The following is a 23,944-nucleotide window of genomic DNA, read 5'->3' as shown; positions in this document are numbered from 1 at the left end:
TACGAAGTACTGTTCTTGCAGCTGTAGTATAGTAATTTTAGTTGTCGGGAGCAGCAGACTCTTATTTAATACTCGAATATTCAGGCGTTATAAAAGATACATAGACTATTAATATGCCGGCTGTGGTTTCTGGTGGAGGACCTGTTTCACCTGATGGCAATAATGCGAATGAAACAGGTGTAGTAGTGTTGTACACTGGTTATAGTTCTTAAGTGTCTATATTGCAAGCGACATTTGCATGCATAATTTGTGTACCAACGTCAAGCCTTTAGTGTTTTGTTAAGGTGTTTTAGCAAAAAGGTTTTTTAACTCAAGAAGCATTAACGAGTCACAGTGGGTCGTTTGGATCACCTGTTATATGAAATCGAACATACTGTTGTATTATGGGATTTGTTAGGCTCAGGCTATATTGGCCTCTGAGCTCACAGGTGATCTTGGCTCACAAGCAGTACAGGTGATCTTGGCAATTACGGTGAGTGAATAAAGCTAGCGAATAAGGCTAGTGGGTAAAACTAGTAGATTAGTTAGTATAAGGCAGTATCGGGAGAATATAAAGAAGGGTAACAAAAGACGGAGGCTCTTCTTCTCCTTCTTCACATCAATGCATTTAAGTGTACTCATTTATACAACACATACAGAAACGTGTAGCGCCAACCACCACGTAATCATACACCCATTTATACTGTTATAAAGCAACAATACATGATTTTTCATGTTATATTCATTCACAGGACACTGGCACAAGTTTATTCATCGACTAATTTAATTCAGAAGGCTTGATGAAATTTTGCCAAGTGACTCGTTTGAAATTATTTGAGAGCATATTTTGAAACTAAACTGGAACACGTTTGACTCAGCACATTGATTGCAATTAAGAGTAGTTAACGTAATAAGAAGCTATATGCTATGGTATGGAATAGATATTCATGTATTATTTATTTAAAAATCCAAAACTCAAAGACTACCTGACAAACCAGCTTTACCTGCTTGCATGATATGCAGCTAACGAAGGCAATTTGCATTGGTACAGATCACTGTGTCCAAATGAATTGAGTCTCAGCATTATTTGAGTTGGCTGGGCTCACTAACAATTAGTCGGCTGGCTAAGCCATCGCTAACCACATACATGCACGGTCAGCCAAGCAAAGAACAATTAGCCAGCTGGTTTATCACGGCTAAAGCGGACATGACCACAGCGAACATGGGTAAGGCGAACACGGCTAAAGCGCGACCATCACGTACACATGATCAGCCGTGCTTAAAGAAAAGCATAGCTTACAGCTATATAAAGAGCCAAATGAGCGTCTTATTGGAAAAGCCGATGATGGTGCTCTGACTCACCAATTCAAAGCACCTCAATACGCTGGTATCAAGGATGTAGAATAATTTATAAGCCGCTTCCAGAAAGTAGCCGAAGCCATCAGCTGTACGGATCTATCCAGGCTGCTTTACATACACGAAGCTCTGAAGGAGGAAGCCGAAAACTGTAGTCATACAAACCGAGTTTCGGACGGGCTCAAAGCTCAGTTCGGCCTCTCCTAGGCAGACTCAGCTCGAACCGAGAACCCCGAGGAGAGCTGCACAGACCACCCTCCAAGAGCATGCTGTCTAGATGGAGCAGCTAGTCTGAGCAAGAGGATTATGGCAACCTGCCAGACCCCTACCAGGTCAACATGGTGAAGGAGATGTTTTGCAGCATGATGATTAAACTCGGCCTGCAACGGCATATACTGACCATGCGGACTGCCACGTTGACAGATGAAATACGGGCTGACATTTAATTTCTCCAGATACGGTTCGCAGAACTCCAGCAGCCTGCCGTCCAGTCCATGGAGGAGTCAGCCGAGCAGGTAGCGGTGGTCCAGGACCAGACCATTAGCCAGCTTGCACTTCTGGTGCAGCTGTGGACGAATTCTAGCCCTTCAAACAATGTTCCAGCCTGTGGAGCCAGGTTGGACCATAGCAAAAAGGCCTCAAGCAGTGACGGGGAGGTGATATTATTATATATGTATATATATATATATACTGATACATTTATACATTATGTATGTCCATACATGTAAATCTCAAAGTTTATCGTCTGTCATTCGTCGGCCCAGTTGTAGCAATTCTGTATTAGCAATGAAAAACTACCTTCATCCTGGATTTGAACTTGCGCTTTTCTAATCGCAAGGTCACGAACAAGCATGCATAACCACCAGGCTAAGCCATTCTTATTGTTTCCCTTGCTCTTACTGCATACTGTATAGCCTTTCCGCGATTGCACACGCTAAATCATCAATTAATACAATGTGCACTTGGGTCACGAAGCCCTGGCTATAAGATTTTTTTCACCTTACTATATGGAACATAATGGATTTCCGTCCTTCCCATACGAGGACGTTTTTTTCCGCCATGCGATGTCAACAAAGTTCTCTCAAAATTAAAATGTGGCAGTTGGTGTATTGATTATGACGAAACAACAAAAATGCCAAAATGCTATTCGCCAAATTCCCTTCCACAACGCCTGAAAGAGATATATGATGCTTGCCATCTCAGTTCAGCGTTATTTGTTTTAAGTTATAGTAAAAACGAATTTGAAAACAGACAAGTCATACAATTTTAGTTTATGTTGAAGTTTAGTAAAATACATCATAAAGTTTAGTTTAAAGTATGCGTATAGTAAGCTAAATTAATTTGAATTCAACATTTATGTTATATGTCCGTTTCGAAGGTAAAAACTCTCCATGATACATACTGTACATAGTACATTGTAATGTTACATTTTCTTGCTCATCATAACCACTAAATACACTAAAGTTACCGTAGGTAACTATAGTTACTAAGGTTAACATATTGTTTTTTTACTAATTTTGAATCTGTAGGCCTACAGTACGTATATAAAATTTTGATGATTTTCACCAGGGAGTGTTTGCATTAGATAATTACTGTGGGTTTTTATACTGCTCTATACAATATAGTAAAATAGGTTTCTACTTGCAAAATTTTCTACATAAAGAAATGGCTTCCGGAACAAATTGGTTATTCTAAGCAGAGGTTCTATCGTATGAATGACATTGATGCGCTTCATAGTAATAGGGAATCGGATTATCATTTCAGAGATTATTGGATTATTGATTTGAAATAACTATTACATTTAGTAATTTCAGGTGGAGTGGCAACCAGCCCTCTTCAAATCAAAGCAATGGAAGTTCGAGGAAACAGAGTTAATTGGCAATCTTACAAACAGTGAGTCAGTAGATTTGATATGGTTGCCATTCTTACAAATTGTTGCTGTGGCTTCATTGTAATTTATAAGTTTCCTATATCCCTTATTCCATTTTAGTACAGTCATACCTCGACATACGAGTGTCCCAACAGATGAGTGTCCCAACATACGAGTGTCCCAACATACGAGTGTCCCAACATACGAGTGTCCCAACATACGAGTCTCCCAACATACGAGTCTCCCAACATACGAGTCTCCCAACATACGAGTCTCCCAACATACGAGTGTCCCAACATATGAGTGTCCCAACATACGAATGTCCCAACATATGAGTCTCCCAACATATGAGTCTCCCAACATACGAGTGTCCCAACATACGAGTGTCCCAACATACGAGTGTCCCAACATACGAGTGTCCCAACATACGAATGTCCCAACATACGAGTGTCCCAACATACGAGTGTCCCCCAAATTGAGCAATGAGCAGAGTTTTGAGCAAGTTTCTTCCTTGACAACTGAGTAATCTTTAAGATATGAGCATATCACCCGGTTCTCGATGGCCACTATTAATATGCTTAAGTACATGTATGCGTGAGGCCACTTTCAACAACAGCATCGCTCGGTCATTTCTTTCTAAACAATTTGAAAAAAGTCTTTTCAAGTTGGCTAAAAGTTATAGTAAACGCGAGGCAAAAAAAGCCAAACAAGAAATGGATAATGAAAAATCAAGATGACAGAATTAAAGTAAGTTTAGCGAAAGATTAAAACTTAGATGTGTGTGTTTATTAAGCTAAATTCATTTAAGTTTTTATTACGTAGTGTCACAAAAGTTTAGTGTACCGAGTTTTGCTGTCAAGTCTCTCAGACCGCCGTTAGTCACTACATTTGTCTCGAAGGTTAAAGCTTGCCGTAGTATACATAGTAACGTTACATTTTATTGCAGATTTTAACAACTAAGTATGTATTTGTTACTTTGTTAGCGTAGGTACTGAATTACAACAATTAAAAACAAATTTTCCATCGTAATATCCTGTTTTAGTTGGTTTTATTCATAGTATGGTAACGGATTAACTTGTATTTAGTTATTATGTATAAGAAATATTGCTTTAAGACACGAGTAAATTGACATACGAGCTCATTGCTAGAACGCATTAAGCTTGTATGTCAAGGTATGACTGTATCTTTGTTTGTCTAACTGTATTCTTTGTATAACTGTTTGTTGTTTGTACTCTAAGCTGTTGATAGATGTGTTTTGGCAATGAAAATTATATTTAAACTGTTATGTATAGTATGATATGGTCTATGACCTTTATCACCATTGAGCAGGGGTCAGATGATCACCTTAGAAGACTATGGGGTAGTTACACGTCTCGACTTCAGCTCGTCAGACCGTGAGTCCAGAGCTACATACTTCAAAAACAATTCAAATCTGGTGTGTACTTTTGTAAGCCTATCTTTTGATATTTTATACCGCATTAGCTGCTGATGTATTTTGTTTCTCTAGGTTTAGATGTCTATCAATCGTTATTTTTAAAACCATTGATTTAGTTTGCGCGTAGAAATTACCAGGTTATCATTGCTTGTTAACAAATCTGCATGTATTTCTGAAGCCCGCTTGCTCTAGTTTCAATAATGTTGAATACTTATGCTATTGTTTCATGGCTTTTTTAATATTCTACTGTGTTTACTGCCAGTTTCCTTGTAAACGTTATAAATAGTCAGGTACTGCAAAAAGCTCTACTCATAATAGTGACTACATCATGAAACTAGCCGAATTTGCCAGGGTTACATGTCGTCTTCATGTGTCTGCTCTTAGGCTGCCAAAACATTCTACAAGTTGATCCAGCATATAGCCAAGGATCAGACACTGCAGTACCTTCTCGTCACAATTGATGACCTACTCATCGAGGACCATAGCCGGGTAGAGATGTTCAAGAACTATGCTCTTTCTGTTAAGGAGTCTCCATGGGCTGGTTTCTTTAGTCTTCTTACTCGCAGTGATGGCTTCATCGTCAATCAGGTGCATAACTCCTAGCCTTTCATCGCATCGGTCTCTAGTGATGGCTTCATTGTCAATCAGGTGCATAACTCCTAGCCTTTCATCGCATCGGTCTCTAGTGATGGCTTCATCGTCAATCAGGTGCATAACTCCTAGCTTTTCATCGCATCGGTCTCTAGTGATGGCTTTATCGCCAATCAGGTGCATAACTCCTAGCCTTTCATAGCATCGGTCTCTATTGATGGCTTCATCGTCAATCAGGTGCATAACTCCTAGCCTTTCATCGCATCAGTCTCTATTGATGGCTTCATCGTCAATCAGGTGCATAACTCCTAGCCTTTCATCGCATCGGTCTCTAGTGATGGCTTCATCGTCAATCAGGTGCATAACTCCTAGCCTTTCATCGCATCGGTCTCTAGTGATGGCTTCATCGTCAATCAGGTGCATAACTCCTAGCCTTTCATCGCATTGGTCTCTAGTGATGGCTTCATCATCAATCAGGTGCATAACTCCTAGCCTTTCATCGCATCAGTCTCTAGGTTGTGGTTTGGAGTTGTTGCAGACAATTGAGCAGAGTAAACATCGAGGGCCATAAATTCCGGATTGAAATTCAACTCTCATTGCTCATTTCGTCAAACACTCACTCATGCGTGCATTTGGTTATAAATATGAATATTATTTGGTTGTTTATTCTTACATATTTACACTTACATACTTACTCTTACATACTTACTCTTACATATTTACTCTTATGTACTTACTCTTACGTATTTACTCTTATGTACTTACTCTACGTATTTACTCTTATGTATTTACTCTTGCATATTTACACTTGCATATTTACACTTACATATTTACTCTTACATACTTACTCTTGCATACTTACTCTTACATATTTACTCTTGCATACTTACTCTTATGTACTTACTCTTACGTATTTACTCTTACATACTTACTCTTACATATTTACTCCTATGTACTTACTCTTACATATTTACACTTACATATTTACACTTACATATTTACTCTTATGTACTTACTCTTACATATTTACACTTACATATTTACACTTACATATTTACTCGTATGTACTTACCATATGTACCTACTGATCAGAAAACAGGCTTCTAATCAGAGCACAAAATGAATCCGTGTGAAGAAAAACTTCGGTTTTGTCTCTTTGGGTACGAACAATTGCACAAATATCCAGACCAATCCTTGTGAGGAGGATTCAATGACTTCCACTGCTAAATCATCGCGATTAACACTTTGATGGATTCGCAAGCGCTGATACACCATTCGATATTCGGTCTGAATCATAGGCAGCAACATCTAACACACTAAATTTAAAAAAGTTTATTTGTGCTTGTAATGATGCCTGATATTGATCAGTAGGCATGCACCAATACACATTCGCTCGTGTAAACTCCTACACTTTGGGGGATGTTAGTTACCTTCTCATGTTGTGTTTGTGATTGATGCTTAAATTGTGTGCACGCAATTATCTTGTGCTTAAGTGCCGCTTCTTGAGTTTTCAGATCTGTCTTGCTCAGTTTGTGCGAGAAACATCTTGATAGTCATAATTCTTTTGCATAGACCAGTGCAATAATTACGAAGATGGCTTGCTGGGGCCAAGAGAGCATGGATGAGAAGAATCGGCATTTCTATGTTACTTGGTTGAGAGACCAATTGCGGGTGCCGGTAAGCATCGACTTAAGCTGCTTTCTTCTGTTCAACTCGTAGACTTTAAAGTTTTGTCTATTTCCGAGGTATTATTAGCTAAGGTTATAGCTACGGTTATAGCAGTTGCTGTTAAGATTGTAAATATCTTATTTTAACAAGCTAATTCCTCAATAAACTAAACTTTTTATACACTTCTGCCTTCATTAGGCTAAGAATGAAACTTTGGGTCTTTGTGATCTTCAACCACTATTCTATAATGTTTAATAGGTTGCTTGTCATTTTATAGAACAATGAATATATGCAGAGTGTCTGCAGATGTTTGCAGATACTGCTAAGGCTGGATCCTTTTAGGAGTATCTTCTTTGAAATTGACGGAGTAAGCACGTGAGTTGGAACGTTTGCAGATTTTTTTTAGCTCATGTGTGGACAGCATTCTATACAGTGTAAGATCATATTAGTTGTCACTGTTAAGATAAACTGCATTATATATAGAGCTACAGCACAACAAGCCAACCTTATGCGTGCACCCTCAATTTAAAGTTGTTGAAATCAAGGCTGAAGGCGTTGAATAAATAATGCTGTCAAATGTGAAATTTAACATTAAACACTAGCGATGACCAATGTTTCGACTCTAGTGATGACCATTGTTCTGACTCTAGTGATGACCACTGTTCTGACTCTAGTGATGACCATTGTTCTGACTCTAGTGATGACCACTGTTCTGACTCTAGTGATGACCACTGTTCTGTCTCTAGTGATGACCACTGTTCCGACTCTAGTGATGACCACTGTTCTGACTCTAGGGATGTTCACTGTTCTGACTCTAGTGATGACCACTGTTCTGACTCTAGGGATGTTCACTGTTCTAACTAGTGATGAACACTGTTCCGACTCTAGAGATGACCACTGTTCTGACTCTAGTGATGACCACTGTTCCCACTCTAGTGATGACCACTGTTCCCACTCTATTGATGACCACTGTTCTGACTCTAGGGTTGACCACTGTTCTGACTCTAGGGTTGACCACTGTTCTGACTCTAGAGATGTTCACTGTTCTGACTCTAGTGATGACCACTGTTCTGACTAGAGATGACTACTGTTCCCACTCTAGTGATGACCACTGTTCCCACTCTAGTGATGACCACACTTCTGACTCTAGGGATGACCACTGTTCCGACTCTAGTGATCACCACTGTTCCCACTCTGGTGATGACCACTGTTTCCACTCTAGTGATGACCACTGTTCTGACTCTCGGGATGGCCACTTTTCCCACTCTAGTGATGACATTGCTAAGATATAATGATGACAGAGCATTCATTGCAGAGCTGGCACTACTACGAACATTTGACTAGCACTAACATTTCAAAATGCTTTTTAATGACCGATTTGGTTCTCAACTTATACTTATCCTGTACATGTATCTGCTATGTTCTAGGATTGCTAATGTACTATCTGGACGAATTGGCTTTCAGCTGCAATATCAGCTCATCTTTTGTCTTTGGTGTCTGACATTCAATGAGGATATATCATCTCGACTGGACAAGTGAGCAGCCGTTGCTACGAATTGAATATATAATAAGTTCATTTATTTTACATGTATTTTAGATGTTCAATGTCAAGATGTAGTATTAATCTGACAATCTCATCTCCAAAATGCATAGATGACGATGTAGGTAGCATTGACTGTGTTTTACAGGTACAGCATAATACCTATTTTAGCTGATATTCTTAGTGAGGCAGTCAAAGACAAAGTGACCAGAATTACACTTTCTACCTACAGAGTAAGAGTTTTACTTTACTAGTCTTATCACCGCTGCAACCAATAGTTCTTGTCCTTTTACTAGTCTTATCACCGCTGCAACCAATAGTTCTTCTCCTTTTACTACTCTTGTCACCGCTGCAACCAATAGTTCTTCTCCTTTTACTACTCTTATCACCGCTGCAACCAATAGTTCTTCTCCTTTTACTACACTTATCACCGCTGCAACCAATAGTTCTTCTCCTTTTACTAGTCTTATCACCGCTGCAACCAATAGTTCTTCTCCTTTTACTAGTCTTATCACCGCTGCAACCAATAGTTCTTCTCCTTTTACTAGTCTTATCACCGCTGCAACCAATAGTTCTTCTCTTTTTACTAGTCTTATCACCGCTGCAACCAATAGTTCTTCTCCTTTTACTAGTCTCATCACCGCTGCAACCAATAGTTTTTCTCTTTTTACTAGTCTTATCACCACTGCAACCAATAGTTCTTCTCCTTTTACTACTCTTATCACCGCTACAACCAATAGTTCTTCTCCTTTTACTAGTCTTATCACCGCTGCAACCAATAGTTCTTCTCCTTTTACTAGTCTTATCACCGCTGCAACCAATAGTTCTTCTCTTTTTACTAGTCTTATCACCACTGCAACCAATAGTTCTTCTCCTTTTACTAGTCTTATCACCGCTGCAACCAATAGTTCTTCTCCTTTTACTACTCTTATCACCGCTGCAACCAATAGTTCTTCTCCTTTTACTAGTCTTATCACCGCTGCAACCAATAGTTCTCTTTTTACTACTCTTATCACCGCTGCAACCAATAGTTCTTCTCCTTTTACGTTGTCGCTAGGGCTTGTTAACTGGTTAAATTGTACTTCATCAGCTCCAGTGTTATTAGAATCTGTTGGAGAAACCAGAAGAAATGCACATAAAACAGCAGAATGCCGTCAGCATGGTTCAATGCAAACTGCTCAAACAGCTTGAGATTCTCAGTGACAAGAAATTTGACGATGTGGATGTTGTTGATGACATCAAGTTCTTAACAGAGTTCCTTGAGACGAGTGTCCAGGATCTGAGGTAAGGTAGTCCCTGCTGAAAGAATTGTACAGTGGAAGATTGGCGTAGGATTTTAATTCGACTCATTGCCATCGTATATCAAAAAACTTTCAAAGCATCTTTCCCATGTAAAGCAATGTAATATGTGTGTAATTAATCTGGTCTCGTGCTATGAAACCATACAAAAATATGACCAAATTAAATATAATGTACGCAGTTCATACACAAATAAATGAATAATAACATGCATAATGATAAAATAACATAGTAATGTGAAATGATAATAAACTGTAATAAAATCAATTACAAAAGTCAAGGAATTTCAATTACTACTTTGGAAGATGATATGAGGTCAGTAAAAGTAGAAGGGGAGAAGAGGTAGCAGGGAACGATTTGTTTCCTTTCTATTTACGTATGTACACTAATACAGTAATACTTCAACTTACAAGTGCTCCAACGTACGAGAAACTTGAGATACGAGCCAGCTTTCAAGCAAGTTTTAGCACTAACATACGAGCCATGTTTGAGATACGAGCACTTGAGTCAGTTGCCAAGTATGCCGGAGGTGTTTTATGAGAACAGCATCACTCTGTATTTTTCAACTGCTCAGGTTATACTGTTGTACTGTGTTTTTTTGTGCACGATTTCCTGTGCAGAATTATGTGAATTAAACGTACTATGCGTAGGCCGAAAGTTTGCCAGTAAAATGAAAGATAATACAAAGAAACAGCAAATGATAACAATTGATATTAAACGGAAAAATATTGAAAAATATGCGAAATGTGTATGCGTGATTGAGCTAGCTCGGCAATATGACAGAAATACATTCATAATTATCAAACAGAAGGATTATATTCAGGGCATTTAGTTCGCAAAAGGACTAACCATAGTTTCTAAACGATGCAGCGATCTTCATGACCGCTGATGGCATTGGACAAACAATTGGCCGGTGACAGCGTAACTGAAACGATGTTATGTGAAAAGGCCGGCGCTATCTATCCAAACTGTTTAATAGACATTCGGACAAGCTGGCTAGTGGTCGTGCATTAACCATTTGTGACGACACTTGTGTTCGTCCTAATCGCAACATGTTGCAAGGGCGACAAAGGCAAACGTCCTTAGATAGGTTTATCTTAAAACGGCCGGCTAGTCGTAAAGCGAAAAAAAGGAAAAATTTCTCGCTAACCAGCAAGAAACTTCAAACTATGAACGCCGAAGAAATTTTAATTACGTTTAGTTGAAAATGAAAGTTTGCTTTTAGGTTTGCTTCTAAGTTTGTCTTTTAACACTTTGATAAAATCCAAATTTATCAAAGTCAACTGTTGTAACGAAGGATAACTTATATCTCACTTCCTGGCAAACGCGAGTGTTAACTGCTATTGTATGTATTTAATTTTACATTTTAATTAATCACATTTTCTTGCATCATTTTTTATTTGTTGCTTTTTGAAAGCATGTAGTACGTAAGGAGAATAACCAACATGTTCTTTCTGTTACAATATCTTGTTTTGAGTGTTTTATTTGCTTATTTTAGAGTATGGAAACTAATCAATATATATTTAATTGTTCTATATATAAATAAATTGCACCAACATGCGAGTAAATTGACATACGAGCTCAGTCTCGGAACGCATTAAGCTCGTAAGTTGAAGTATGACTGTAACTACGTCATAAATGTTATGTGATTGTATGTGAATTCCAACAATGAAAGTTAGGTGGTTTGTTACAGACGTTAGTACTGAGGTGTTATTTCAAAATTGAAACTGACTCGTATCATAATATATCTCTATTGCAATAACACGAGTACCTGGAAACAGCACCATCGTACCCGCACGCACGCACGCACACACCAGTCTCTAAATGTGTATTTCAATCTACATCAGGGGTGGCCAAACTATGGTCTGTGTGCCAAATGGGACCTACTTGCTTGTGCTAATTTTCGCGAATGAAATAGTTGTGAAACTCACTGGATTTGTTCTGCAAAACTTATGTGCTGTATAATTATTGTAAGCATCCGAAAAATTCTGCCTCACACAACATACTGTAATATTCTGATCAAATCAGCAGATCTATATGTATATAGCGTGCACCCCCTGGTTGCCACGTCCCTGTTTTACAGTTTTCACCTTCTGATGTACAACATAATGTTTTTCGTCCCTCGTTATGACTTTTTTTCGCCATATAACATCAACAAAAGTTTCTCTCTAATTTCGAGTTTGGTGGCCGGTGTGCTGAATACGTTTAGGCTTTAAATTACTATTAGGCTTTAAAGGGTACGATACTTGGTGAATGAAACAAAAATTTGTGAAAAGTAAGCGAAAGTAAAAACTTATTTTGTATTTTAGCATTTGATACAATATTTATTATAAAATATGATTTATTATACGTATATAACTACATATAAAACTTAAATCCAGTTAGCCGTGAATCCTAAGATTTATCCTAAGAGCGTTAAAGGGAAAATTACGAGTCATAACCATAATCATAAGCAGATCATAGCCACCAAATACACAAGTTACTGTAGGTAACTATAGTTACTAAGGTTAATATACTATTTTTTACTAATTTTTAATATATGTATATAATACATTTCTAAAATTGTGATGATTTTTTACCAGGCGGTGTTTGCATTAGATAAATACAATGGGTATCTATATGACATTTTTGCCTTACGATGCCAACATCGGGACGAATTATTAACGTATGGTGGAGTGGGGTGTTCACTGTATCGACTTTATAAATACTGTACTCTGCATTGCATCATCATGTAATTGTGTTACATCGCCTTTTCCTGCATGACTCATTTGTTAATGTACTTGTACATGTAATCGCGTCAGCATTTCATTGGCTAGTAACTTTCTGTGGCTTGTCTATAAATATGTTGACAACTCCGTTTTAGTTCGTACACTTCTATTAATCTGTAAATTGACATATTGATATTGGCTGGCGCAGAGAAAAAGCAGAAGTTTCAGCCTACTATTCGAGTATTTAACGATTACTGGACGATGGAGTTTATTTTATACTGCGTTATGCTGAACCTCGGCGCTTGATATGCCATGATACAGTTGCTGTTATGAAGAAAACTAACATTCAGAGACACTACTACACTAAGAACAGAGAAGTTTGATCAAATGTCCTTATTATCATTATGTCAGAGACTGCAATTCTACAACACTTCACTGGAGAAGAGAGCTACAGAGGTTTGCTTGTGTGTGTTACTATTGCTGGCAGAGGCTATGGCACCATACAGTCATGTTAATTTAGTAAAGTCTTGCATGTTTGAAGTTGCAAAGACAGTGTCTCCTGACAAAAAAGACATTGTCGACAAGCTGTGTCGATATCTCAGCGAACATGTTCAAGGCCGACAGATAAATTAGTTCAGGCCTGGTTCAGACCAATATTTTTGGATAATGTCTCCGATTAATTATAATACAGCAAAGAGTGCACACCTTTGTACCAATTGTATTTTGGCCAGTTTCAAGAAATCACATGATATCATTACTAGCGTCTTTCGTCATTGAAATCTAATAAAAATGCCATTTTGCAACAAACAAACAAGACGAATTGCTATTAACAAACAAGACGTTCCTATATTAAAATAAAATAAATATTAAACAAAAGAAAATTATATTACCAATGTAATTTTCTTTTATTTATACAAGACGAAACAACGCATGGTTGAATATACACAGAGGGACAAAACCACATAATGTGCCTAAAATTATGCTGCGCATTCGATTTACATCAATCTTAGCCTAGAGTAGTAAACCCACGACCGTTCAAGACAATACTCCTGTGGAGTGAGCGTGCGATTTAGTTGCGTCGCCTGCAATTTCATAGCTATTTGGTTCGCATCAGTGGCACACCTGCATAAGTTTGCATAGCCGAGCGCAGCACCTTGCACGCCATACATATGACATTGGTCTGAACTAGGATTAATGATCTAGTAACACAACTACATGCACAAGTGCATAATGCACAACTGTGTTCGTTAGCCCTAGACAAGTCACCAGATATTTTGGATGTGGCACAACTAGCCATATTTATCAGGTAAATATATTCCTGTTTCATGATGCGTTACACAAAAGTACAATTTCGCTGTAATGTTTGTGGCTGCGGTTGTGAAGTATGAAATATAAAAATGTATTGAACGCAAGCAGCTGCATCATATGTTAGCTGCTTGTGAAATTTGGTTTGTGTTTCTGATATTTGCAAAACATTTGTAGATACTTTAATGGCGAAAGATTTATAAAACAGTTGTTAACTCTTGTTAGTATTGAAGGAGACACAACAGGATCTACATTACATACAGTTACCTTGGAAAAATCAAGATAAGCAGGACTGTCTCTTACCAATTGTGTTCCTGGTATCACTGATGGGGCACCGGCAATGACTGGCAAGCAGCAGAGATTGTTAAGTTGATTGAAAACGAGTCAGCCAAAACTGCTAGCCTTCTATTGCATGATTCATCAAACGCTTCTGGGTGGCAAGCTCAATGGCAATTTCCTCATGTTGGTGACAGGTGCAGTAAAGATGATCAACTACCTCAAGAGCAAATCGGCACTTCTTCACAGGAAACTAAGGCACTTTCTAAGAGATATTGATGCCCAGTATGGTGAGCTTCTCACCCACAACAATGCGCATTGGCTCAGTAAAGGAAATGCTCTCAGCAAAATATGGCAATTTTGAGAAAATTTGCTTGTTTTTCTTGAAACATTTGGCTCAAAAGCTGAGATGTTTGTTAACATGCTAAAAAGTGAAGAGCGCATGACTGATATGGTTTTTCTGGTTGACGTCTGCGGGCGCCTCAACACCTTAATTTTAAGTTGCAAGAGAAAGACAAATCAATAGTTGACCTTCATTCAGCTATAAAGTCATTTGGTTTGTAGCTATCATTATTAGCAAGGGACATTTAAGCAGATATGCTGTACTTTCCTTGCCTCAAGTTATTACGAGATGAAAGGGAGGACGCTGATGTCCAACTCTACTGTGACCATATCAACAGCTTGAGTCGGGAGTTTTCAAAGCATTTTAGTGACGTTGACAAGATAAAAGGTTGACTCGGCTCTTAAAGGCGCTTATGATTGCTAGAATAGATGGTGATTGGGCATTGGCGATCGATGAACTTCCTATTGATAGGTCTGTGGCTGTCATGCAGAAAGAACTAAGTGACCTGCAAGCTACAGAGGATGCATTGACCCCAGAGTTTTGGACCAAAACTGCAACAAAAGCATTGTATCCTAACATGACTCACTTAGCACTTTGGCTGTGTGCAGTATTCTCATCAACATGTCTACATGAGTCTGCACTTTCCAAGATGAACCTTATCGAATCTAAGCAACGATCAGTTCCCGTGCGAGACCACCTTCATCATTCAATGAGATTAGCATGTACCCAGATGGATTACAGGCTACAAAAACATTTTGAGGGCTAAAACTCAATTCCGTCCTTGTCATTCAAATTTTAGGGTAAATCTGTTTTTTGGGTGCTCTTCACCAGTGTATGAATAATTAAATATTTCTGATGTAATTTAGTCTATATGCATCATTTGTAATAATTTATATTCCGTTTAGAAGTAGAATAGATATTGCTTATTGCTTGTGTTCATTACCTGTGTCACTATTGTTTTACATGAAAATAACAGTAGTTACAGAAGCGAAAAACCTCTGGCCTACCCGCTTAGTTTCTGAAATTTGGACAGCTAGCAAAAAAGTTTGGCCACCCTTGATATACAGCAATAAACACAACTAAAATAAAATTCCTTAACAAAATTTACTAATCCTTTTCAATTACGTAAATGCTTACTCGTAAATGCTTCACGTCTAGCCTTTCTTGGTCACACTTTTTTGACATTCACTGCATTAAACATTCTTGGAGTAACGATCAAACAACGAATTTTTTATCATCCTTTTGAAAAAGGTTCGAAAAAATGTGAGACACGTATCATTGAATAAGAATGTGAGACACGTATCATTAAATAAGAATGTGAGACACGTATCATTAAATAAGAATGTGAGACACGTATCATTAAATAAGAATGTGAGACATGTATCATTAAATAAGAATGTGAGACACGTATCATTAAATAAGAATGTGAGACACGTATCATTGAATAAGAATGTGAGACACGTATCATTGAATAAGAATGTGAGACATGTATCATTGAATAAGAATGTGAGACACGTATCATTAAATAATAATTTGAGACACGTATCATTGAATAAGAATGTGAGACACGTATCATTGAATAAGAATGTGAGACACGTATCATTAAATAAGAATGTGAGACACGTATTATTAAATAAGAATGTGAGGCACGTATCATTGAATAAGAATGTGAGACACGTATCATTGAATAAGAATGTGAGACACGTATCATTAAATAATAATGTGAGACACGTATCATTGAATAAGAATGTGAGACACGTATCATTGAATAAGAATGTGAGATATGTATCATTGAATAAGAATGTGAGACACGTATCATTGAATAAGAATGTGAGACACGTATCATTGAATAAGAATGTGAGACACGTATCATTGAATAAGAATGTGAGACACGTATCATTAAATAAGAATGTGAGACACGTATCATTAAATAAGAATGTGAGACACGTATCATTGAATAAGAATGTGAGACATGTATCATTGAATAAGAATGTGAGACACGTATCATTGAATAAGAATGTGAGACACGTATCATTAAATAATAATGTGAGACACGTATCATTGAATAAGAATGTGAGACACATATCATTAAATAAGAATGTGAGACATGTATCATTAAATAAGAATGTGAGACATGTATCATTGAATTAATCGAATACAATGAACTATGCGATGTCATGCTATTGATGCAACCCCAGCAAACACGCCGAATGCCCTCTATCCATAGCCTATACAACAACTATCACCCATCTAAAATCGTATTTCAAATATTTCGTTGTACATCAAAGCACATATTTTTACAAATTCTTTGTTGTATCTCAAAACATTCATATATCAGGGCATTCATATGTCAAGGCTCCACATTACATAGAAATTGTTTTTTCTTAGCAGAAGATGAATATTGCTGTTTGAGTTTTTTCATTTTTCAGTCATGTTTCATCTATGTTCTCTGAATGTCACGAAAGTTTGTATTTTGTGCCGCAGGCACATGTAGTCACTTAGCTTAGATTTTGTAGCTATGCGTAACTGCCCTCGTTTTTCCAAACGTATTTTAAGACCGCTTTCCATCAAACAATAATTCTAGTTGAATGCTATGCGACTCAACTAATTCTCAGTCTATATGTATTTCATAGTTCATTTGATGAATACGTCACTGAAGTCAAGTCTGGCCGTCTTGAATGGTCTCCGGTGCACAAGGAGATTAGGTTTTGGAGAGAGAATGCATCTCGGTTGAACGAAGGCAACTACGAGTTACTAAGGTGCACATCTTACTTATGAACTTGTAGCAACGGCGTCAATACTTATCCGCTGATTATGATTTGCGCTTCCTCTGTCCATTGAATGAAGTTTTAAGTTTTTGAGTTTTAATCTGTCTGATCAATTACATCTGTTGGTTGTAGAACATTGATTCATCTCCTCAACCACAACCACGATCCTCTCATTCTCTCTGTTGCTGCCCATGATATCGGGGAGTATGTAAGGCATTATCCAAGAGGGAAACAGTGAGTCTTTAATTTCATGGTAACATGCGATTGTTCATGATGCATTTACGATTACACAAAGTTTCATGAAGTTGTAAAGACAACCTTGTGGGGAGATAACTATATATATATATATATATATATATATATATATATATATATATATATATATATATATATATATATATATATATATAAATGAAGAAAATTTTCAGTATTTCAACTCTTTTCAATAGTAGTACACGAAGAATTTTCCAATTAAAGTCAATAAGTATGGTTGAATAATGTTCCAAACTTTAGCAGAAGGTCATTGGATTTATTGGGAGTCAGTAAAATGGAGGTGTCCAATGTTATAACATAAGGTGGTTCAGTAACTTGCTCTCACTGGTTTTACGTGTAGGAAGAAAATAGATTTGAGATCCACTCATGATATCTAGCGCTGTCGTAGCTTGCTTTGATGACTATATGAAATGATTGTTATAGCGTACTGGAGCAGATTGGTGGTAAGCACGCTGTTATGAAGCACCTGTCACATGATGACCCAAATGTCAGATACGAAGCTCTACTCTCTGTGCAAAAGCTCATGGTCCATAATTGGTGAGTACGCTACATATGTTAGAGCAAATATATTCATAAAAATTCAGTCTGCCATGTATTATTCATCCGACTGCCCATTCACCTATGATGCCTCCCTAATGAAAATTGTAGGTAGTTACATAGAGCAAGCATTAAAAGCAAGCCAAGCACCTAACTTTTTAGAAATTGATGTAAAACAAATGTAACGATGTGTTGTTAGAATTGCAATCAAGAGAAGAATTTGTTTTGGTGGAGACATGGAAATGTATGTTTGACATGCGTCGGTTCCAGGGAAAGTGATAAGGATATTTTAGACTAGGTGAAGTGTCAGCTAGTTTATCTTGTGTATATTAGACTAGGTGAAGTGTCAGCTAACTTATTTTGTGTATATTAGACTAGGTGAAGTGTCAGCTAACTTATCTTGTGTATATTAGACTAGGTGAAGTGTAAGTTAATTTATCTAGTCTATTTGAGGTTAGGTTAATTATATGCCACCTTATTTTGTCTATATACAGTCAAACATGGATAACTCGAACTTCACGGGGCCGAGCGAAATTGTTCGAATTATCAGAGCGTTCAAGTTATCAGAGCACTGTCACAAGTCCATGTATTTACTTATTTATTAGTAGATACTTGTACATATACAAACTATAATATAAATCAAAAGCACAAATGGCTTGTTTCAAATTAAATGCTTCTAATGTAAAGTTTGAAATGTTTTTATCAAAAAGTATAGAGATTTTTCTATCACTTGAAATTGGTTTGTTGTTTGAGGTGATGTTATTGCCATGACGTTGTTTAGATTGACATTGGCAAAACTTGATCGTTGTTGAAATGCTCAAAAGAAAAGACATCTTTTTCTTTTGAGCGTTTTACCCATGATCAATTTTGCCGATTTTTCTTGAAGTTTATGCAAAGATTATCTCACTTTACTTTGCTTCCGAAGGGCGATCGCTAAGCGGATGTTTGGTATAAATCAAATTTCACCAAACCTTTAGAAAAGTCGTTGACAAAAATATTTTGCCGATGGTGGTAATAACGACGTTTATGAATTACGAAAAGTTGAGGTTTACCTCTATGGCTTGGATTAAAGTGATTTTTTAAAGCGATAACAACCGTTTCGGTAGCCGTTGGGAAAAAACAGTTCGAGTTAACAGTGTTGAGTTCAGGTTATCTATAGCAATTTATCATTACGTGGGAACGGACCAAAGAAACCGTTCGAGTTAACCATGTGTTCGAGCTATCCGTGGGCGAGTTATCCATGTTTGACTGTATGTAAGATTTTATATTATTAAAATTTTACATGAACTCTAGTAAATTTTTCAAAGCGTTTTGAACTTGGTCATATTTTTGTTCATATATATGTTATATTGTTTCATATATATATTATATTGTTTCATATACATATTATAATATAACATTTTAGCTACCTAGAACTTTAAAAATTGTTAAAGGTTGACTTGCAACAAAATTCACATTACAGTTATGTGGTATCAAAAGATTCACCATGTCTTACTCTGCTGTGTTGTAGGTGCAAAATATGTGTAATTGTGATTACAAGCTCTTAAAAGCTCAAAAACGAAAAGCCGCCGTAGATTGGAATCAGTTTATTTCTCTGACATTTTCATTACATTTGGTTATTTTTTTGTCACATGATGTTCTCACGGGAATTAAAAGGCCAATAAAAGGCTCAATATAAAGTTCTCGTAGTACTAGTTTATGACAAACATTTCTGGTTTTACCGAAGACCCCGTATCAAATATAGATGCTTGCTACTTTACAGTTTTGTTTCGACTTGGTCTAATCGTCTAGTCGTAATCTGATCATGTGACCCATACTTCCTGCCAAACAGCGCGAATAATTTCTGCAGCATTTTTTGACTATCACAGGTGACCAACATTCTCGTCATGATTATCAGACAATGATATGTACGCCTTCAAGTTAAGGGTTAAAAAATTAAACGATTTTTTATGGTAAGTTATAAGATCTCAGTGCTAAAAGTGACAGCATTACAATGACGATAAAACAGACGCGTAAGAACAATAGACCTGGTTTTATTGAATGCGTGAAGTATATTTGTGAAATATTTTGACGAATGAGCATTAAAGTGTAAACAAAAGCCATTTTTTATAACTATGTCCCATTTGAGCTGTTTTGGAAAGAGATTCTAATCTACGGCGGTTTTGCGATGGCTGCGATTAACTGTTCGTTTTTAAGCTTTTAGGAGCTTGTAATCATATTTCCAAATATTTTGCACCTACAACACAGCAGAGTAAGACATGGTGAATCTTTTGATACCAAATAACTAATGTAAATTTTGTTGCAAGTCAACCTTTAAACTCGATCTATTGGTTCATAATACATTGAAGATTTTGTGACCTCTCGTTGGAGTGCAAATGCATGCGACAAAAGGACAGCATGGTAGTCATAAGACACTGAGGAATTTGGTAGCACTGCATTGCACAGACATCCTATGTTTACTGGCTTGCAGAAATATAGTACACCGTTTTGGTGTTTTGAATACTTCATCTCTCTTAGCTTGTCGATTCCACTCAGTCATATTGTAATAATAGGTACGACAACATTACCTGTTGTTTTTGACATTTTCTTTTTGCTCTTTGCGTAACGCTTTGTAGCGTTTACCTTCGTTCGATTTAGATGGCATGTGTCTTAAAGGCTGATATCAAAAGGTTGCATGAGTAGCGTATTAGACCAGCCTACATGGCTATTATAATATGTTATTTTTAAAGTGATCTAAGTAAAAGACTTGTTCAGTGGATGTATAGAAATTAATAACATAGCCCTTATTAAATTAAGAGATTTAATTCAAATATAATTGCATCAATAAATGGATGCAGCAGTCAATAAATCTATTTATATTTATTAAATGATATTTAAAATTTATTGTCCTTTCGATTCTACCTACTAAAATTCCGTAACTTTTCTTGCGACTTGTTAGTTTTATGATAACTAACAATGGAAATGCTAATTTATACATAATTATAAATCTCGAAGTCTTTCGAGGTCTCCAAGTCTTTCGGTCGTTCGGTCTTTCCAGCTATAGTTACTAGAATCTAAGAATAAAGCTTTGTGCTGGATAGAACTCACAAAGATTGTAGCTGCAATTAAGTAAACGCGCTGTAACCACAAGGCTAAGCAGTTCTTAGCATTCTATCACTTTTACCATTGTACTGTATCCTCTTTTCCCCTATTGCACACGCTAAATTACTATATATATTTATTTACGCTAAATTATTACGTATATTTATTTACGCTAAATTATTACGTATATTTATTTATGTGGTAATTTGTTTTATTTAATGGTTACTGTCATGAGACGATTAGTAACGACTAGCGTGGTTTTGTCGGTCTTTCGCGTCCTACCACGGTCTTTCGCGTCCTACCACGGTCTTTCGCAATTGGTATATTTGAGAGAAGGAAATGCACAAGTTGTTGTTTTGTGGACTTTCAGTAAATAGAAAATTGATACGTAATTACAGGTTACACTGCCCCTGTTATAAAATACTTTTCACCTAACTCTATGGAGCACGATGCTTTTTCGTCATCGTCGTAATATTGCGAATTTGTCTTCTGCTTTACGATATCACCAAAAGATTTTATCGAAAATAAAACTTGGCGGTTTGTGTACTGATTACAATGAAATAACAAAAATGTCGATATGTTATTTGTTGAAATACCTCCCGCAACGCTGAAAAAAGATATATATATGTTGTTAGCTATTTCAGTTCAGCATTATTCAATATAGTAAAAACGGATTCGTAAACAGATAGTGATAACATTTTTATTAAAAGTTTTAAGTTTAGTTAAATACATACTAAAACCTCGTGTTTCGTAAGTTAAATTCATTTATGTGTAAGTTAGATTCAGCGTTAATGTTACATGCCTATCTCGAAGCCAAGGACTCCCCATGGTACGCACTACACGTAGTACATTGTAATGTTACATTTTCTTCCAGATCATAGCCACTAAATACGCTAACGTTATAATAATAATCAAATAAGTTTCGCTGACTAAACACACACATAAAACTAAGTTTTAGTATTTCTAATATTTTACCTAACTTCAACTTTTTATCTCTAAATTTCTATCACATATCAGTTTCCGGCTTTGTTTTCACTCGAACTTTTAGCCGACCTTATTAAAACTTTTTTCAACTTAATTCGTCAAGAACGCCTGAGCTATGCTGTTCTCGAAAATTATCTCTTTGATATGTAATTACCGGTAAGTAAAATCTCGTTAGCAAATTAAGAGAAGTTGTCTGACCACTGACCTTATGTTTAAGGGATTGCAACTCCACTTTGCTACTGGTTTTAAATAGAAAATATTACCATCTTTAACACTCGGTTTGCTAAACGGAAAGAACTCTGTCATCGTGTCTCTTTCAGGCGTTGGTGAAATTGTTCTTGGAGTTGACTCACATTTATGTCTCAGAGCTTTTCTCTTATTGTCTAATACATTTGTTGCCATGCGCTTGTAGGGAATACTTAGGAAAGGCTATCCAGCCAATGGAGTGATGAGGCACTGGTAGGGTTGACCAATTGGAGTAGAGTTGTCCGATGGCAGGCACTTGAACATCCACTGATTATCTATTTACCCAGTCATATTGATATATGGAAAAGAGGAGATATATGAGGAAGCATCGAGTTGTGCTAGGGTTGCTGTAATTGACACTTGAACCATGAACGACTAGTTTATTATAACGTTTATTTGCTCTGATATATATATATATATATATATATTCAGTTTCTAACAAGGTAATAAAATGTTAGCCGCAATCTATCAACATTCCATCCACTATTTTATTGGCATACGGGGCTTTTCCCAAAGGAGCCTATTGAAAAAACCTGAATTTTAGTTCTTTGATTTTATATGTCAAAAACTTTCATTGGGTTCCAAAGACGTTGCAAGAACAGTTTGTAATATATACTATGGCATAGTTGGTATGTTACACTGAGTGAAGGTAATATCTACTAAGGCATAGGTAGTAATTTTACACTGAGTGAAGGGTAATATCTACTAAGGCATAGTTGGTATGTTACACTGAGTGAAGGGTAATATTTACTAAGGCATAGGTGGTATGTTACACTGAGTGGAGAGTAATATCTACCAAGGAATAGGTAGTATGTTACACTGAGTGAAGGGTTTTATCTCAGATTCTCATATAGCATAGAGATAACACATTAATAATATCGTATTTGTAATACTGCCAGATTTCAATCTGAATCCCTAGTCATGACCATGGCTGTTCTTTTATAGAGTTCAGCATATATATATAGCCTCAGTGCAAGGACTTTGCGTGTAGGCAGTTACACATGTTGCAGACTCCACTGCTGACACAAGAGAAGATAAATCTCATTTGACATTAATCCTCTGCATGTCTTATTGTGGATGCCTTTCTTGCATCTTGATAACTTCCTTGGTTCAATCTTTTCTGCTTCCATTTATTTTTTATAGTAGTTGCCTAGAAGGTCGTTGTGTCTAATCTCTTATAGTACCCCTGTCCTCTAAGACACAGGAGTGGCTTCTAGAACACCTCTGTGTTTTAGAGGATTGTACTCCATAATAACTCATGAGTTAGTATGGAGTGGGGTCCTCTAGAATATAACAGGGTCTGTCCAAGTTTTCTGGTGAATACTGTCGAAATTATCTAAGTTTATATAAAGTCTCACAGATTAAATAGCTAACAAACATCATATCAATCATTCCAGTTGTATGTTTTTGTCTGACTGATCAGATGTAGTACTTGCAGTTGAGCTAGGAGTAATAGCCTGATTCCACACGAGCAGGTAAACCAAGGTATACCAGGAAACATATATATAGCAGGTATACCAGAAAACATAAACTCTTTCAACTAGTTTCGTACCAATCGTCATCTGATTGTTCTGGTCAGCTCCAGCTGTTCCGACGATTAGATGTTGCAATAGCTGAGTACTTTGATTGTTCCAAAAACATCTTCCATCCAATGCTGAAAGATGTGGTTGTAGTTGACAGACACT

At 36.8% G+C, this 23,944-nt stretch overlaps 1 protein-coding gene across 1 annotated transcript; it reads left to right on the top strand.

Annotated features, from left to right (window-relative positions):
• Nucleotides 1-22,727, top strand: LOC137393527 (V-type proton ATPase subunit H-like). Its single transcript, XM_068080114.1, has 13 exons — nt 1-177; nt 3,150-3,228; nt 4,535-4,640; nt 5,025-5,228; nt 6,804-6,908; nt 7,177-7,274; nt 8,327-8,434; nt 8,588-8,672; nt 9,545-9,723; nt 17,004-17,129; nt 17,271-17,372; nt 17,835-17,948; nt 22,426-22,727. The coding sequence occupies exons 1-13, from the start codon at nt 114-116 to the stop codon at nt 22,460-22,462; spliced, it is 1,407 nt and encodes a 468-aa protein (XP_067936215.1). The 5' UTR covers nt 1-113; the 3' UTR covers nt 22,463-22,727.
• The last annotated feature ends 1,217 nt before the right edge of the window (nt 22,728-23,944 follow it).

This window comes from Watersipora subatra, chromosome 1 (genome assembly GCF_963576615.1).
Source record: "Watersipora subatra chromosome 1, tzWatSuba1.1, whole genome shotgun sequence".
In the NCBI taxonomy this organism is placed as follows: Eukaryota; Metazoa; Bryozoa; class Gymnolaemata; order Cheilostomatida; family Watersiporidae; genus Watersipora; species Watersipora subatra.
The sequence above is the reverse complement of the archived record's forward strand: the minus strand, read 5'-3'. Positions and strand labels throughout refer to the sequence as shown.

Bases quoted from the DNA above. Each gene is read 5' to 3' on its own strand.
- LOC137393527 (XM_068080114.1), top strand. From the start codon at position 114: ATGCCGGCTGTGGTTTCTGGTGGAGGACCTGTTTCACCTGATGGCAAT. The intron at 7,275-8,326 runs GTGAGTTGGAAC...GCTATGTTCTAG, and splicing joins GAAATTGACGGAGTAAGCAC to GATTGCTAATGTACTATCTG. The intron at 17,373-17,834 runs GTGAGTCTTTAA...TGATTGTTATAG, and splicing joins CATTATCCAAGAGGGAAACA to CGTACTGGAGCAGATTGGTG.